We start from the raw sequence: 15,913 nt of genomic DNA, 5'->3' as shown, positions 1-15,913 counted from the left end.
TCAGAATTTATAGTTTTTATTGTAGTAGAATGCATTGAATTTTTTAATTTTTGAAACTTGATTATGTTTTCTTTGTGGGTTTAGGTTTTGAATATGCTAGCATTGATGTGGAAAAGGAAGAAAACATAGAGAACGAGAGTGTATTATATCAGAATGTGTTATGCTACAATGTATAAAGTGTTGCTAAAAAATAATATTCTATTAGAATAGATTATTGTTTTTGTTAGATTGTGATGTTTTTTTCTCTTTTTTCTTTTCAGAATGTTGTTATTATTCAATGAATCATAATCATACAATGTAATTATTTGGATATTATTAGTTCAAGAATTGATTTTGTGTATTTCTTTTAGAATGTATTTACTAGTTTATGGTTGGCATTCTGACTGAATATAATCGACGAATATATTTACTAGTTTATGGTTAACATTCTACCATTATGATAGAATAAAATCAAATTTTGAATTTTGAATTAATTTAAAATCTTCAAAATTTTAAAAATAAATGAATTAATTATCCTTAAAAATCCGAAAATTTCCTTTTTTAATATAGGTTAATTGACTAAAATGTCATTTTGCTGAAATTTGTGTGATTATATGGTATATGTTATCCTATTCTACTATCATAGACCCTCAGATCATTACCTTTGATTATATTCCATCTGATGGTCCAGATCTGTGCATTCTGGCACACATAGTTATTAGAAACAAAATAACCTAACTCTCTCTCTCTCTCTCTCTCTCTCTCTCTATATATATATATATATATATATATATATATATATATATATATATATATATATATATATATATATATATATATTTCGGGTAATACCCGAATTACCCAAAACCAACCCACTACCCGCATTACCCAAACCCGAATTACCCAAATTTAATTTGGGTCGGCTAACGGGTATTTTTTAACATGAAAAACCCAAATTATCCGGAACCCGAAAAAATTACCCGATCAACACCCCTACTACCGACCAACCACCAATCGAAGCCACCCTTTACCAAATCCTTTTTCTGTTTCGTTCGTGTTGCTTCATCATGATCAGACGAAGATGAAGAGCCTTTCCCCCATCGATTGCTGCTTTCCTTCCCTTTCAAAAAGCTTTCCCTTTGCTGCCACTGTTGCTGGGATGATGGTTGTCCGCCCTTCTCCTCTCCTCGCGATCGCTACCCGCTGCTGGAACATCAGTTGGCAATCTCGTTCGTCTGTTCCCTTGGTTCGATCGAAACCTTCTGTCATTTATTCATGATTCCTTGACCTGCCTTCATGTTTTCCTTCGTGGCTGCCTTTATCCACATTTCATTTTCCGTCGATCGTTCAAACAAAAGAAAAGTGCATAAAAGCCCAAAATCCTCGTATCTTTAAGAAAATGACCAATAACCCTTGTTAAAAATTCATTTCAAATAAACCCTTTTCCGCAAACTTAGGTTATTTAAAACAAAATAGCCCTTCCATGGAGATTTCTAAACAAAATCAGTCAAATTCTCAAACATTAATTCAATTTAAACCATTTCAGTCCCTCCCTTTATTTATTTTAACCAAAGCAGCCTATTTTGGTTAATTAAACTACCAAGCAACCCCCGATAGTTTAAATTCGTTACAAAACGGTCCTGGAAGTATCTTAAAGTTCATAAATTATGGTTTTGTGGTTTCTCACTTCAAGCTTCTCAAAATAAATTGATTACGTACAAATCGAACTCACGGTTCAAGGGTGAGTGCTTACAACCATTTTTTAATAATTTAATTCTTTTCAGGTTGGGGGGGGGGGGATACATTTGCGTATGTACTTTGTTTATACAAATATATTATCCTTTTATGCGAAAGTACAATAAGTCTAATTTATAAAAAATGTTATTTAACAAAATTACATATTGTTACAAATAAACTAGTACAAGCGTTTCGTATACGTATTATGATTATTTTATTGTGAAATAACTAGTCCATACAACAAATGTTACATGATACAAAATATATGATTTTTGTGTGACGTTGTATGTCATAACAAGCATGTTATAAAACTTTACAGTATTTCAAGAATTCAAGCTATTACTATGCACATATATTTATATGTTTAAGTACATAAGGTTTATATATGCATATATGTTCGTTACTTTGGAACGTACATCATTATAAAAGCTAGTACATTACACTTTTACATACACACCAAGCATACTCGACTTTTATAAACTTTATACAATGAAATTCATTATGCCTAATGACTTAACCACAATTAGTTTAGGGTTTAGAGCTATTCACATACTTTAGTTAAGGGTTTTTAGTGACACTATATTTATTAGATGAGTCTAAACTGTAGCACCTGGTTCCTGGTATGTAAATCTTATTTGAGTATTTTCTATTTTTAGCCTTGGACTCGGCGAGTCATAGATCCGACTCGCCGAGTAGGGACGGGACCCGGGACACGTTTAAGTTGGTGACTCGGCGAGTCCATATCCTGGACTCAGCGAGTCACCGCTGTTGGATGAAACCCTAAATTTCAAGGGTTTGCACCCTATTTAAACCCTCATTTCCGCCCCAAGCTCGCCCCCATTCACCCTCAGAGCTCCCAACATCATTTATACCCTTATTCCTTGTGAGATTGAAGTGTTTTGGTGTGTTCTTGAAGATTTTGAAGAGAAAGAATAGTAGATCAAGAAGAGGAGAAGGAGGCCAGGCATCTTTGTGTCATCTCAACGTTTTCCTTGAGGTATAGCTCGTTTCCCCTCTGTTTTCAAGCTTGTAGTCTCTTTTAGCTTCATGAAAGTCCTTCTTGAGCCATTCCCCAAGCTTGTTTGTACATTGTGGGTTGTAATAAGTTGTTAGCCTCTAGATTTAGGCATGATTTAGTCCCTGGAGCTTGGATCTAATGCCTTTATGGGGTCATATTGCATGGAAGCCCTAGATCTACCCATTTTGGTGCACTTTGAGCCCTAAAACCTTCATTGGTGATTATCTACACGTAAAGTTGGAAACTTTACGTGTAATCCATGCCCTAGAAACCCAGATCTGTGAATGGCAAGGACTGGAAGCAAGCAAATCTGTGTATTTTGTAGGTGCATGGCAACGACTCGGCGAGTCGTTCATGTGACTCGGCGAGTCTCCGAATTTGTCCCCTTTTCGTAGTGTCGAGTGTGCAGTGAGTCACGGGGTGTGACTCAGTGAGTTGGAAGCTGAACTCATCTATGGAGGAACTCGGCGAGTCGATTCCCTGACTCGGCGAGTTCAAGGCAATCTCCTTAGATCAAGAACAGACTCGGCGAGCTGGTCATACAACTTGGCGAGTCTCCGCATAAGTGTTCATCGGATGAAGATGAACTCGACGAGTTGTTCATACAACTCAGCGAGTAGGATGAAGGACTTGAATGTCAGTTTAGAAGAAGGACTCGTCGAGTCATAGCCTAACTCGACGAGTAGAAACAGGGACTCAGGACAATCGTCTGGATAGGAACTCGGCGAGTTGGAGAGCCAACTCGGCGAGTCGGGTCAACTGAAAGTTGACTCTGACTTTGACTTAGGGCTAGACCTGGGGTAAAATGGTCATTTTACCCAAAGGACAGTTAGCAGTGTTCGATTGAGTATGTTGTGGGAATTGCAGCCGGAGGATTTCTGGAGCAGTAGCAGCAGCAGTCAGTCAGCTCCCGATCAGTTCAGCGGCTACTTTGAGGTGAGTTACCTTCAAGTAGCGGTGGGTCTAAGGCCACAATGCCGGCCCACCAGTAGGAGACGTATGATAGATGATTGTCTTTGTGATATCATCTAGGTTTGCTACTACCTGATATGTTATATGCTAGCATGATATGTTAAATGTGATAGTAGTAGAGTTCAGTTGTTAGGACCGAAGGGTAGTCAGACACCCCAGAAATGTCTAACAGTATGTGATGATATGTTTGTATGCTGGCCTGTTATGTTATGCGATAGAGGTAGTAGGAGGGGACCAGTCCTCGAGGATCGGTTGTTAGGACCGATGGGTAGTCAGCACCCCATAAGGGCTTGACACAAGTAGTCAGCACCCCAGAATGGCTTGACACGGGTAGGACGACACCCCAGAATGGCCGTATGGGAAGGCCGGCACCCCAGAATAGCTTGGCAGTATGTATGTTATATGTTTGTATGGTATGTGGTACGATGGGGGAACTCACTAAGCTTTGTGCTTACGTTTTACAGTTTTGGTTTCAGGTACCTCTTCTTCGAAGGGGAAGGAGCTGGCGCGGTAGTGGCACATCATGCACACACTCTGGTTTCCGCATTTACGTGATTCACTGGGATTTGTACTATGATATTTTGATGGGTTGTATGGTTTGGCTTTTAGACATGGTTTACGTTGTGTTATGGTTTGATCAAACAATGTTTTTAATTGTTAATGTTTTCTAAAGTAATGTTTTCAAAACGAAATTTTCGGACGTGAAAATTGGGTCATTACAAGTTGGTACCAGAGCCCTGGTTTGAGGGATTCGGACTCACCTTCGGGGGTGTCTGAACTCAAATTGAGGGATTAAAAGATTTTCTTTTAAAAAAGAAAATGTTTTCTAAATGGAGAAAAGAGCTTTAGAAAGAACAAAGTGTGTGTGATGTGCGCGACCGGCCGAGCTCAAGTAAGTATTCCCCAAAGTACCCATACAAGTTTATGTTATGTTTATCAGCTTTCTTAGAACAGCATTCTAGAATAGGACTAAGGATGTAGGAGTGATGCCTTATGTGCCTGCTTTATGTGTTCCACCTATATGAGAATTGCATGCTAGTATAGAGTAGACAGCAGCAGGGTAGCCTGTTAGGGTGTGCCTGATAGTGTGAGTTAGCACGGTGTGCTAGTTCAGTTTCTCTCTATGAGAGCGAAATTGTTTGAGGTTGTTTTCCTTGTCTGAATGCTGCTTGCTGCGTGCTACGTGGGACTCCGAATAATGGGAATTAGCCATTAGGCGAATACGTCACATCACATGCGATTGGAGTTGAATAATCTTAGAGTACCGGATTTGATCCTACTGCGCAACTCTTGTTTGAGTCCAACCGTTGTAGGGACGAGTCAGGTACTCGAAGGATTATCTGAGTCTCATCGCATGTGATGGTATTCGGGTGATGGCTAATTGGCGTTACAAGGAGGCCTGCAGCAGCTGAGGACTGGATCGAGTAGAGCCAGAGATTTCCCTAGGGCGAGTCTGGGATGAGTATAGTAGTAACCAGCCTTAGTGTAAGGGACCTGGTGGAGTCGAGGCAGTCCTTGAAGAAGGTACGGATAGATGTGGAAAGGTAGTATGGGCCCGTACTACTAAAAGCAGAGGATCCGTACCGAACCAAGGAAGGCCAAGACAAGACCAGGAAACTTGTAAGTAGCTGTGATCCCTCAGGAAGTATCAGTATATCTAATGATTGTTGTGATGTATTGCAGAATGGTGGTACTTCGATCGAGGCCGGTGGATTGCGGTTCTGGAGAGGGGTCAGGTTCCGAGCTGGTAGATGAGGGGCTACACGAGTTCATCGCGTCAGAGATCACCAGAGGCATTCTTGAGTCGTCCCCCATTCTCTTTGGGTCGATCAAGGAAGGGATTATGGAGTTGATGGAGGATCGCCTGCGGGCATTCAGGAGTGATTTGGCATCTAGCCAGTTGGGATCTCGCACACTGTCCTTCAAGGACTTCAGGGGCAGTGGTGCGCCGGACTTCCATGGGGTGAAAGACCCTATTGCTGCCAGGCGATGGATTGCAGACATCGAGTCTGCACAGTTGACTAGCTTCTGCTCCGAGGGGTCGAAGGTGAGATACGCAGCAGGGTGTTTACGGGACTGAGCTCGAGATTGGTGGGAGTCAGTGGGTGACTCGTTGGGAGCCTCAACTATCGAGGCTATGACCTGGTCGGACTTTGTGACCAGGTTCAGGGCAGAGTTTGCACCGGCTGTCGAGCTTCAGCAGCTGGCGAGGGAGTTTCTGGATATGAGACAGACGACGGAGACTGTGGCAGAGATCACCGCCAAGTTCAGGGAGAGGGCTTTGTTGGTGCCCCAGTATGCTGGTGACGAGGATATGAGGAGGACTCGTTATCACGATATGCTTCGAGCTGACATCCGGGAGCATGTTAGCTTTTCGGCTTGCCCTACCTTGGACTATATGATTGCCAGGGCGAGGGAGAGGGAGATAGATTTGGAGCACATCCGGAAACGAAAATTAGAGGAGGGACAGGCAGGAGGGGCTTCGGGGAAGAAGCCCAAGGGATCAGATGGTAGGCCGAAAGGCCAGTCAGGACCGGACCGCTGCAGGAAGTATGGCAGGCCGCACGAGGGGGCGTGCAGGATGGGATCATCAGGCTGCTACAAGTGCGGCAAGTCTGGGCACATCAGCAGGGATTGCACTGCTCCGGCAGCAGTTATTTAGACATCAGAGTTGCTGTGTTTCCACTGCAACCAGAGGGGCCACAAGAAGGCCAATTGCCCCCAGTTGACAGTTTCAGCACCAGTGAAGGCGCCAACTCCAGCGACCTTGCGGATCACGGATGGCCGGCAGGGCAAGGCAGAGGCTCCAGTGGTGAGGAACTGAGCATTCCAGTTGACTACTGAGGAAGCACGCGCCGCACCCGATGTGGTGACGGGTATGATTCTTTCCCTCTATCTTTTGTTTTATGATGTTATGATATTGATATGTGCTCCGTATGTATATGTATGCATTAGGATCGTTCCATGTGAACGGCATCCCAGTTTAGGTATTGTTCGACTCGGGTGCATCCCGATCGTTCGTTTCTTTTGCGCTTAGCAAGAGGTTTCGTGAGACTTCAGGCGAGTTAGATTGCCCTTTAGAGGTAGAGATTGCTGATGATCGATCGGTGCGAGCATCGATGGTGTTTCGAGATTGCGTTCTGCGTTTGTTTGAGGAGCTTTACCTGGTAGACTTGGTTCCCATTCCATTGCGTGGGAACAAGGTGATTATTGGCATGGATTGGTTGAGCCCTAATGGGGCGGTGATAGACTGCGCGCAACAGTTAGTGCGGGTCAGGACCCCAAGCGGGGGAGAGTTAGTGATTCATGGCGAGAGGCCGCAGTGTGGACCCACTGTATGTTCAGCAGCGAGGGCTAGGCGCTATCTTCAGCAGGGATGCGCAGGATATGTCGCGTATGTGATGGATACCCGGGAGGCGGGGTAAGGAGACAGTGAGCGAGGTTCCAGTGGTTTGAGATTTTGCATATGTTTTCCCGGAGGAGCTACCTGGGATACCTCCGGAGCGACAGGTGGAGTTCAGGATTGACCTTATCCCCGGTGCGGCTCCGATAGCCAAAGCACCGTATCGGTTGGCTCCTCCCGAGATGTAGGAGTTGTCTACGCAGCTGCAGGAGCTGCTAGACAAGGGATTCATTCGTCCAAGCAGTTCGCCTTGGGGAGCCCCAATTCTATTTGTGAAGAAGAAGGATGGGTCGCATCGGATGTGTATAGATTACCGGGAGTTGAACAAGGTAATGGTGAAGAACCGTTACCCACTCCCGAGGATTTATGACCTCTTTGACCAGCTTCAGGGAGCATCTTGGTTCTCCAAGATTGACTTGCGTTCGGGTTATCATCAGATGAGGGTCAGAGAGGAAGATACGCAGAAGACCGCGTTTCGGACGCGCTATGGCCACTATGAGTTTGTGGTGATGCCATTTGGGCTCACCAATGCTCCTGCCGCGTTCATGGACCTCATGAACCGCGTTTGCAGACCGATGCTGGATCGGTCTGTGATAGTCTTTATCGATGACATCTTGGTTTATTCCAAGACTCAGGAGGAGCATGAGGAACATCTGAGAGAGGTGCTGGAGGCCCTGAGGAGAGAAAGCTTATATGCCAAGTTCTCCAAGTGTGAGTTTTGGCTGCGCGAGGTGCAATTTCTTGGGCACCTCGTCAACCAGAACGGGATTCTGGTCGATCCGACCAAGGTCGAGGCCGTGATGAGATGGGAGGTTCCGAAGTCTCCATCTGAGATTCGGAGTTTCCTGGGATTAGCGGGCTACTATCGGAGATTTATCCGGGATTTCTCCAAGATAGCCGTACCCCTGACGCGGCTGACGAAGAAAGTCGTGGTCTTTCGGTGGGGACCCGAGCATCAGGCTGCATTTGAGACACTGAGACAGAGATTGTGCGAGGCGCCGATCTTAGCCCTGCCAGAGGGCGTAGAGGATTTTGTGGTTTACTGTGATGCGTCCATTTCTGGGTTGGGCGCAGTTCTGATGCAGAGGGGGCATGTCATTGCCTACGCTTCGAGGCAGCTCAAGCCTCACGAGGCGAACTACCCGACGCATGATTTGGAATTAGGGGATGTGGTTTTTGCCCTCAAGATTTGGCGACATTACCTCTACGGGGTTCGATGTACCATCTACACGGACCACAAGAGTCTGAGGTACCTCATGGATCAGCCGAATCTGAACATGAGGCAGCGTAGGTGGGTGGATGTGGTGAAGGATTATGATTGCGAGATCCTTTACCACCCGGGGAAGGCCAACGTGGTGGCCGATGCGCTTAGCCGCAAGGCGGCGCCGATCAGGGACGTATGCATGAGGATGACCGTAGTGACTCCCCTATTGGAGCGAATTCGGGAGGATCAACAGGAGGCTATCAAGGAGGAGCATCGGAAGAGCGAGCGCGTGGTGGGTCAGGTGTCCTCCTTTGATTATGATAGCCGAGGACTATTGATACTACACCGTAGGGTGTGGGTGCCGTATCACGGAGGCGTGCACCAGATTTTGATGGAGGAGGCGCACAAGTCCCGATTCTCTATTCATCCCGGGGCGACGAAGATGTATAGGGATCTTCGTCTGGATTATTGGTGGCCCTGCATGAAGCGGGATGTGGCATGGTACGTTGAGCGGTGCTTGACCTGCAGGAAAGTCAAGGCCGAACATCAGAGACCGCATAGTAAGATGCATCCATTGGATATTCCACTGTGGAAATGGGAAGATATCACGATGGATTTTATTACGAAGCTTCCCAGGACCGCGCGTGGAGTGGATTCGATTTGGGTCATCGTGGATCGGTTGACCAAGAGTGCTCACTTTATTCCGATTCAGGAGAGCATATCGGCCGAGAAATTGGCCGACATCTATATCAGGGAGATCGTGGCGCGACACGGGGTGCCGGTATCGGTGATCTCGGACAGGGATGTGCGTTTTACTTCCATATTTTGGAAGAGATTTCATGACGAGTTGGGCACTCGTTTGCATTTTAGCACCGCCTTTCACCCGCAGACGGATGACCAGAGCGAGCGGACCATCCAAACTTTGGAGGATATGTTGCGGGCATGTGTGCTATACTTCGGTGGTAGCTGGGATACCTATCTTCCCCTGGCCGAGTTCTCATACAACAACAACTATCACGCGTGTATTGACCGTCCTCCTTTTGAGCTGTTGTACGGACGAAGGTGCAGGACCCCGATATGCTGGGGTGAAGTTGGCTAGAGAGTCATGGGGAGCACCGAAGTGGTGCTCAAGACGACCAAGAGGATCCAGCAGGTCCGGAGCAAGCTTCAGACCGCTCAGAGTCGGCAGAAAAGTTACGCCGACAAGCGTCGATTCGACTTGGAGTTCCAAGTCGGGGATATGGTTCTCCTGAAGGTGTCGCCTTGGAAAGGCGTCATTCGATTCAGGAAGCGGGGCAAGTTGGGCCCGAGATTCATCGGACCGTTCAGGGTTGTAGCCCGGGTGGGCAAGGTGGCGTATAGGCTGGATCTGCTAGCCGAGCACAGCCAGATCCACATCACTTTCCATGTTTCTCAGCTGCGGCAGTGCCTAGTGGACGATTCAGCGATAGTGCCGTTAGAGGATATTCAGGTTGATGACAGCCTGAATTACATTGAGCGCCCAGTCGCAATCCTCGACAGGAAGTCGAAGGATTTGAGGAACAAGAGGGTGGAGCTTGTGAAGGTGCAATGGCTGCACCGCAGGGGTTCGGAATGGACTTGGGAGTCGGTGGACGAGATGATGGAGCATTACCCCGAGCTGTTTCAGGATCGAGCAGCAGACTTCAAGGACGAAGTCTAAAATAAGTGGGGGAGATTTGTAGCACCTGGTTCCTGGTATGTAAATCTTATTTGAGTATTTTCCATTTTTAGCCTTGGACTCGGCGAGTCATAGATCCGACTCGCCGAGTAGGGACGGGACCCGGGACACGTTTAAGTTGGCGACTCGGCGAGTCACCGCTGTTGGATGAAAGCCTAAATTTCAAGGGTTTGCACCCTATTTAAACCCTCATTTCCGCCCCAAGCTCGCCCCCATTCACCCTCAGAGCTCCCAACATCATTTATACCCTTATTCCTTGTGAGATCGAAGTGTTTTGGTGTGTTCTTGAAGATTTTGAAGAGAAAGAATAGTAGATTAAGAAGAGGAGAAGGAGGCCAGGCATCTTTGTGTCATCTCAATGTTTTCCTTGAGGTATAGCTCGTTTCCCCTCTGTTTTCAAGCTTGTAGTCTCTTTTAGCTTCATGAAAGTCCTTCTTGAGCCATTCCCCAAGCTTGTTTGTGCATTGTGGGTTGTAATAAGTTGTTAGCCTCTAGATCTAGGCATGATTTAGTCCCTAGAGCTTGGATCTAATGCCTTTATGGGGTCATATTGCATGGAAGCCCTAGATTTACCCATTTTGGTGCACTTTGAGCCCTAAAACCTTCATTGGTGATTATCTACACGTAAAGTTGGAAACTTTACGTGTAATCCATGCCCTAGAAACCCAGATCTGTGAATGGCATGGACTGGAAGCGAGCAAATATGTGTATTTTGTAGGTGCATGGCAGCGACTCGGCGAGTCGTTCATGTGACTCGGCAAGTCTGCTCGCGAGTCTCCGAATTTGTCCCCTTTTCGTAGTGTCGAGTGTGCAGTGAGTCACGGGGTGTGACTCAGTGAGTTGGAAGCTGAACTCATCTATGGAGGAACTCGGCGAGTCGATTCCCTGACTCGGCGAGTTCAAGTCAATCTCCTTAGATCAAGAACAGACTCGGCGAGCTGTTCATACAACTCGGCGAGTCTCCGCATAAGTGTTCATCGGATGAAGATGAACTCGACGAGTTGTTCATACAACTCAGCGAGTAGGATGAAGGACTTGAATGTCAGTTTAGAAGAAGGACTCGTCGAGTCATAGCCTAACTCGACGAGTAGAAACAGGGACTCAGGACAATCGTCTGGATAGGAACTCGGCGAGTTGGAGAGCCAACTCGGCAAGTCGGGTCAACTGAAAGTTGACTCTGACTTTGACTTAGGGCTAGACCTGGGATAAAATGGTCATTTTACCCAAAGGACAGTTAGCAGTGTTCGATTGAGTATGTTGTGGGAATTGCAGCCGGAGGATTTCTGGAGCAGTAGCAGTAGCAGTCAGTCAGCTCCCGATCAGTTCAGCGGCTACTTTGAGGTGAGTTACCTTCAAGTAGCGGTGGGTTTAAGGCCACAATGCCGGCCCACCAGTAGGAGACGTATGATAGATGATTGTCTTTGTGATATCATCTAGGTTTGCTACTACCTGATATGTTATATGCTAGCATGATATGTTAAATGTGATAGTAGTAGAGTTCAGTTGTTAGGACCGAAGGGTAGTCAGACACCCCAGAAATGTCTAACAGTATGTGATGATATGTTTGTATGCTGGCTTGTTATGTTATGCGATAGAGGTAGTAGGAGGGGACCAGTCCCCGAGGATCGGTTGTTAGGACCGATGGGTAGTCAGCACCCCAGAAGGGCTTGACACGGGTAGTCATCACCCCAGAATGGCTTGACACGGGTAGGACGGCACCCCATAATGGCCGTATGGGAAGGTCGGCACCCAAGAATGGCCGTACCGGGTAGTCAGGCACCCCAGAATAGTCTGGCAATATGTATGTTATATGTTTGTATGGTATGTGGTACGATGGGGGAACTCACTAAGCTTTGTGCTTATGTTTTACAGTTTTGGTTTCAGGTACCTCTTCTTCGAAGGGGAAGGAGCTGGCGCGGTAGTGGCACATCATGCACACACTCTGGTTTCCGCATTTACGAGATTCACTGGGATTTGTACTCTGATATTTTGATGGGTTGTATGGTTTGGCTTTTAGACATGGTTTACGTTGTGTTATGGTTTGATCAAACAATGTTTTTAATTGTTAATGTTTTCTAAAGTAATGTTTTCAAAACGAAATTTTCGGACGTGAAAATTGGGTCGTTACATAAACACTTAGCATACCCACACTACTATAACTATTAATCTTCAGAGCGATATAAATATGTATAGATCGATACGGGGTTGGCACCCCACGCTGCGGTTGCTAGCTACAGCCTTGACGGAAAATGAATATCGTATCGATTCATACATATGTGTACATATGTATATTGTAGCTAGAGCAATGATGAATATTGAAGCTAGCAACCGCAACTTAGGGTGCCAACCCCGTATCGTGTTTTGAATTTAGTATATCTAAGTTTGATTTGACTAAATAATTTTAACAAGTTCTTCCAACTTGTCAAAGTTATATTTCAAAATTTTCATAAAACACTGTTTATTGTTTAGTTGGCTTAAGGTCATTTGTCTCATGTTTTGAATTTAGACAATCAAAAAATGAATTCAAAACATGATTCAAGGTTTAAAATAACAATCAATCCAATTACCTATAGATCAAGTTGATTTTACATGATTTATTGCTTAAAATCCCTACAAATTTCTAAAATAAAGAATTAAGCTTATAGATTACACATTAACATTAGGATTACAACCTAAACATGACTCTATCATCAAAACCTTAACTCTTATCACATATACTCCTGTAAATTTAAGATTTGTGAAGATTTCTCGAATTATAAAATAAAAATGGAGAGGATGAGTGTAGATAAGATACCTAACTCAAAGTTCCTTTAAGAAACACGGTCTTAATCGTCATTTTGAATTTAAACACGCTCCTAGTTCTTCCCAAGCGTCTCAAATCATATTCCCTCCACATCACCTTATTCAACTATTTGAAATGAAAGAGAATTAAGAGGTTTTGGGGATAATTTGGTCTTATTATAGCATTTTATTTATAACTGTAATGAGATGATAAATCGGAATCATATCTTATCAAATCATCTATGATTTTGATTGCTTCCATTTGTAATGGAATTGCTAAACAGAAAATAAAAGTATGTTGCTATTTAGTACCAAAAATCGAGGAGCCTTTCTAGGATTTAAGCGTTGTACGCACAGACCTTGAATATGAAAAAAGATTAACAATAATATTTTCTTATGTTCAAAATTTAAATTACAATGTTATAGAGTTAAAAATATGAGCTATACAATTTGTTTGATTTACATTTGATTAGCAACAATTGTTTTTTAATCTATGAGAGCACGATTTTAAAATTACAATGGAAGTGGCTGTGCTAAAAATTACAATGATTTTAATATTAAAAAAAACCTGTTGGGACTGTGCCAAAAGTGTTGATTTTTTTTTGGATATTGAGGTTACAAATCATTACATGACTTTGTCCATTAGTATGTATTATTTATTCTGTGTTTTCTGGTCTCTTGCAACTACTTTGAGTCCTAGATGTCACTTGTAGCCTCAAATTCCTTTTAATTGAATATTACAATTCACTATGCGTAATCATATAAAGCCTCCCAATTTAGGAATCGCTTTTGAGTTTTATTCGTACGATCAAACAATTCAAACGATCTTTAGCTTATAGCTTAAAAAACTAGATATTATGATATAAAGAGCATAATACAATAATATGTACGTTTCAAAGGATTTGTATGAAATTCTTGTTGGTATCGTTTACACTTTACACTAAACTGAAGGGTTATAAAAAATGATTGCCACTATTAACTTTGATAAATACACATTACTACTTGTTTGTTTTTTTGCATATTAGTGCACAATAGTTGTTCATTTATAAAAAATTGTCATTAGACAGTCCAAGTCCAATACATGTCAAACACAGTACAAGATTATCCGAATATCATGTCTATGCATAACACAAATGGGGAGTAAGAAAGAAACAAATGTATAATATATAAGAAACATATGAGCATATATCCCAAAAGGTTCGGTTGGCTACTATTTTAACAAACAAACTTGGAATTTAATAATATCAATCAAATAAACCCGGAATTAAAATCAGAATCTGGATGAAAAAGGAAAAAAGATAGGATTGTTTGCATATAAGATTCATCTCTTCATCGGCCAAGATAAGCAACACGATCCTTTTGTATTGCTTGTGCAAGATTGATATCAAAGAGCTCACACCGAATTGGCATCTCCATTTCATAAAATGGATTCTTCAACACGTAATCAGTGTATAATTCATAGATATGTTTCAATAAATTATCCATGTGATGCGTTCCAGGCTCAGATACCACAAAAAACTTTGTCCCTGCCAAAGTACACTAATCCATGTCATGTGTTTATGTTTACATGATTGTACTTTGCAAAATCTACCAATATACACACCATTTTTCACTGCTATAATTGGGTAGATATTTTTTCAAGATACAAAGAGCGAGATAATTAGTTATTTTCCTAGTTTTTACATTATTAGACTTTGTAGTTTGTAGTTCTCAATTGCCCAAAATATTTGCATGATATGAACTAACAAGGCCATAATTAACATAACTATAACTTCATACCTACAGGGCCTAAATGATAACAATAATCAACAAATAGATAGTCCTGCAGAATAATATCAGATTTCTGAAATACTGCACAAAGTACAATTTTTATGTATTTGTTATCATGCTCATAGCAAATGACTGATTTGTAAGCTTTTGTATGGGAATTAAAGCAAATTTGGCTAAAAATCAAATGCATTGGAACTTTGTATTCTTTCCATAGTAGAAAAAGGCAAGATTTGCCTCGTATCAGACCTAATATTCTTTAGAGCTCAAATTTCATGTGTATTTGCCAAGCAGGATTTAACAGGACATCATTATGCATTGGTCATAACCATTTCATAAGAAATGAAGTCTTCATCACAAGGTTCGAAATCCATACAGATTTTTAGAAAGAAACGCAACTACTGATTTAGGTCTATAGTATTCTTAACAAAGGGGGAAAATTTCGATTACAGCAGGTTCAGTATTATCCTCGATCATCAGATTCGGTTTACAAAATGAATGTGATTGACCATAAAAGTTAACAACGTACCGGTAAGAGACTGAAAGCAATGAAGATCAAATGTGTCCGCTTCCAGGAGTTCGATACCGGAGCATCCGGAAATTGGGGACAATTGCTGGGAGATGGCGTGCATCGAGTGCCACAAACTTGCTAATCTCAAGCTATCATTGGTATCCATTCTGCCTGCTAACCCATAATCCTATCGCATTTTTTGTTCATTAGAAAACCCCCAAAGTGGAAAATGATCAGAACTCGATTTGGAATTTTAGGTATTTTACCTTGTAGAAGATGAGACCTCCTGATTTGTTGATGATGTAAAGACTATAAATTGCAGCCATACTTTGCTGTACAGATTGAGTAAAACTTCACAGATCCAGGCTCAGGCCTCAGTAGGAGACTCGCTTTTTGTAGAGCATACAATATTCGTGTGCAAGAGCGTATTGATCAAATTTCAGGTTCGAATAACAGAGAGAATTGCCTTGCTTTGTTTTGGGTAATTTACTCTATTTGGTCCTTTCTTATGTGGATTAAAATATTATCAAGAAAATTAAATATGACACGTATTATTATTTGACATCAAGAAAATTAAATATGACACGTATTATTATTTGACATGGGTATTAGGATGATAGAAAAAAATTATAAAAAGATATTATTATTATTATTATTATTATTATTATTATTATTTTCAAGTCGGAAATCTTTATAATAGGTTTATGTTGTGTCTTTACTCTCTAACTATATTCAAATAACTATATTATGAACAAGAGTTGTTAAAACAGCTATAAACTATATTTACTTTTGTTAAAAAAAATTTAACCAAAAAATTAATCCAAATTTTAAAATAAATTTAC

General features: G+C 42.5%; 1 protein-coding gene across 1 annotated transcript; it reads right to left on the bottom strand.

The window, feature by feature from the left end:
• Positions 1-13,934: 13,934 nt before the first annotated feature.
• LOC145041242 (SNARE-like superfamily protein) lies at positions 13,935-15,543 on the bottom strand. The gene is made up of 3 exons (XM_078989245.1): positions 15,338-15,543; positions 15,090-15,258; positions 13,935-14,319 (listed from the first exon to the last, which is right to left on the bottom strand). Exons 1-3 carry the CDS (start codon positions 15,395-15,397, stop codon positions 14,123-14,125), a joined length of 426 nt encoding a protein of 141 aa, XP_078845371.1. The 5' UTR covers positions 15,398-15,543; the 3' UTR covers positions 13,935-14,122.
• Positions 15,544-15,913: the final 370 nt, after the last annotated feature.

Source organism: Lactuca saligna, chromosome 4 (genome assembly GCF_052625555.1).
Source record: "Lactuca saligna cultivar CGN05327 chromosome 4, ASM5262555v1, whole genome shotgun sequence".
NCBI lineage: Eukaryota > Viridiplantae > Streptophyta > Magnoliopsida > Asterales > Asteraceae > Lactuca > Lactuca saligna.
The sequence above is the reverse complement of the archived record's forward strand: the minus strand, read 5'-3'. Positions and strand labels throughout refer to the sequence as shown.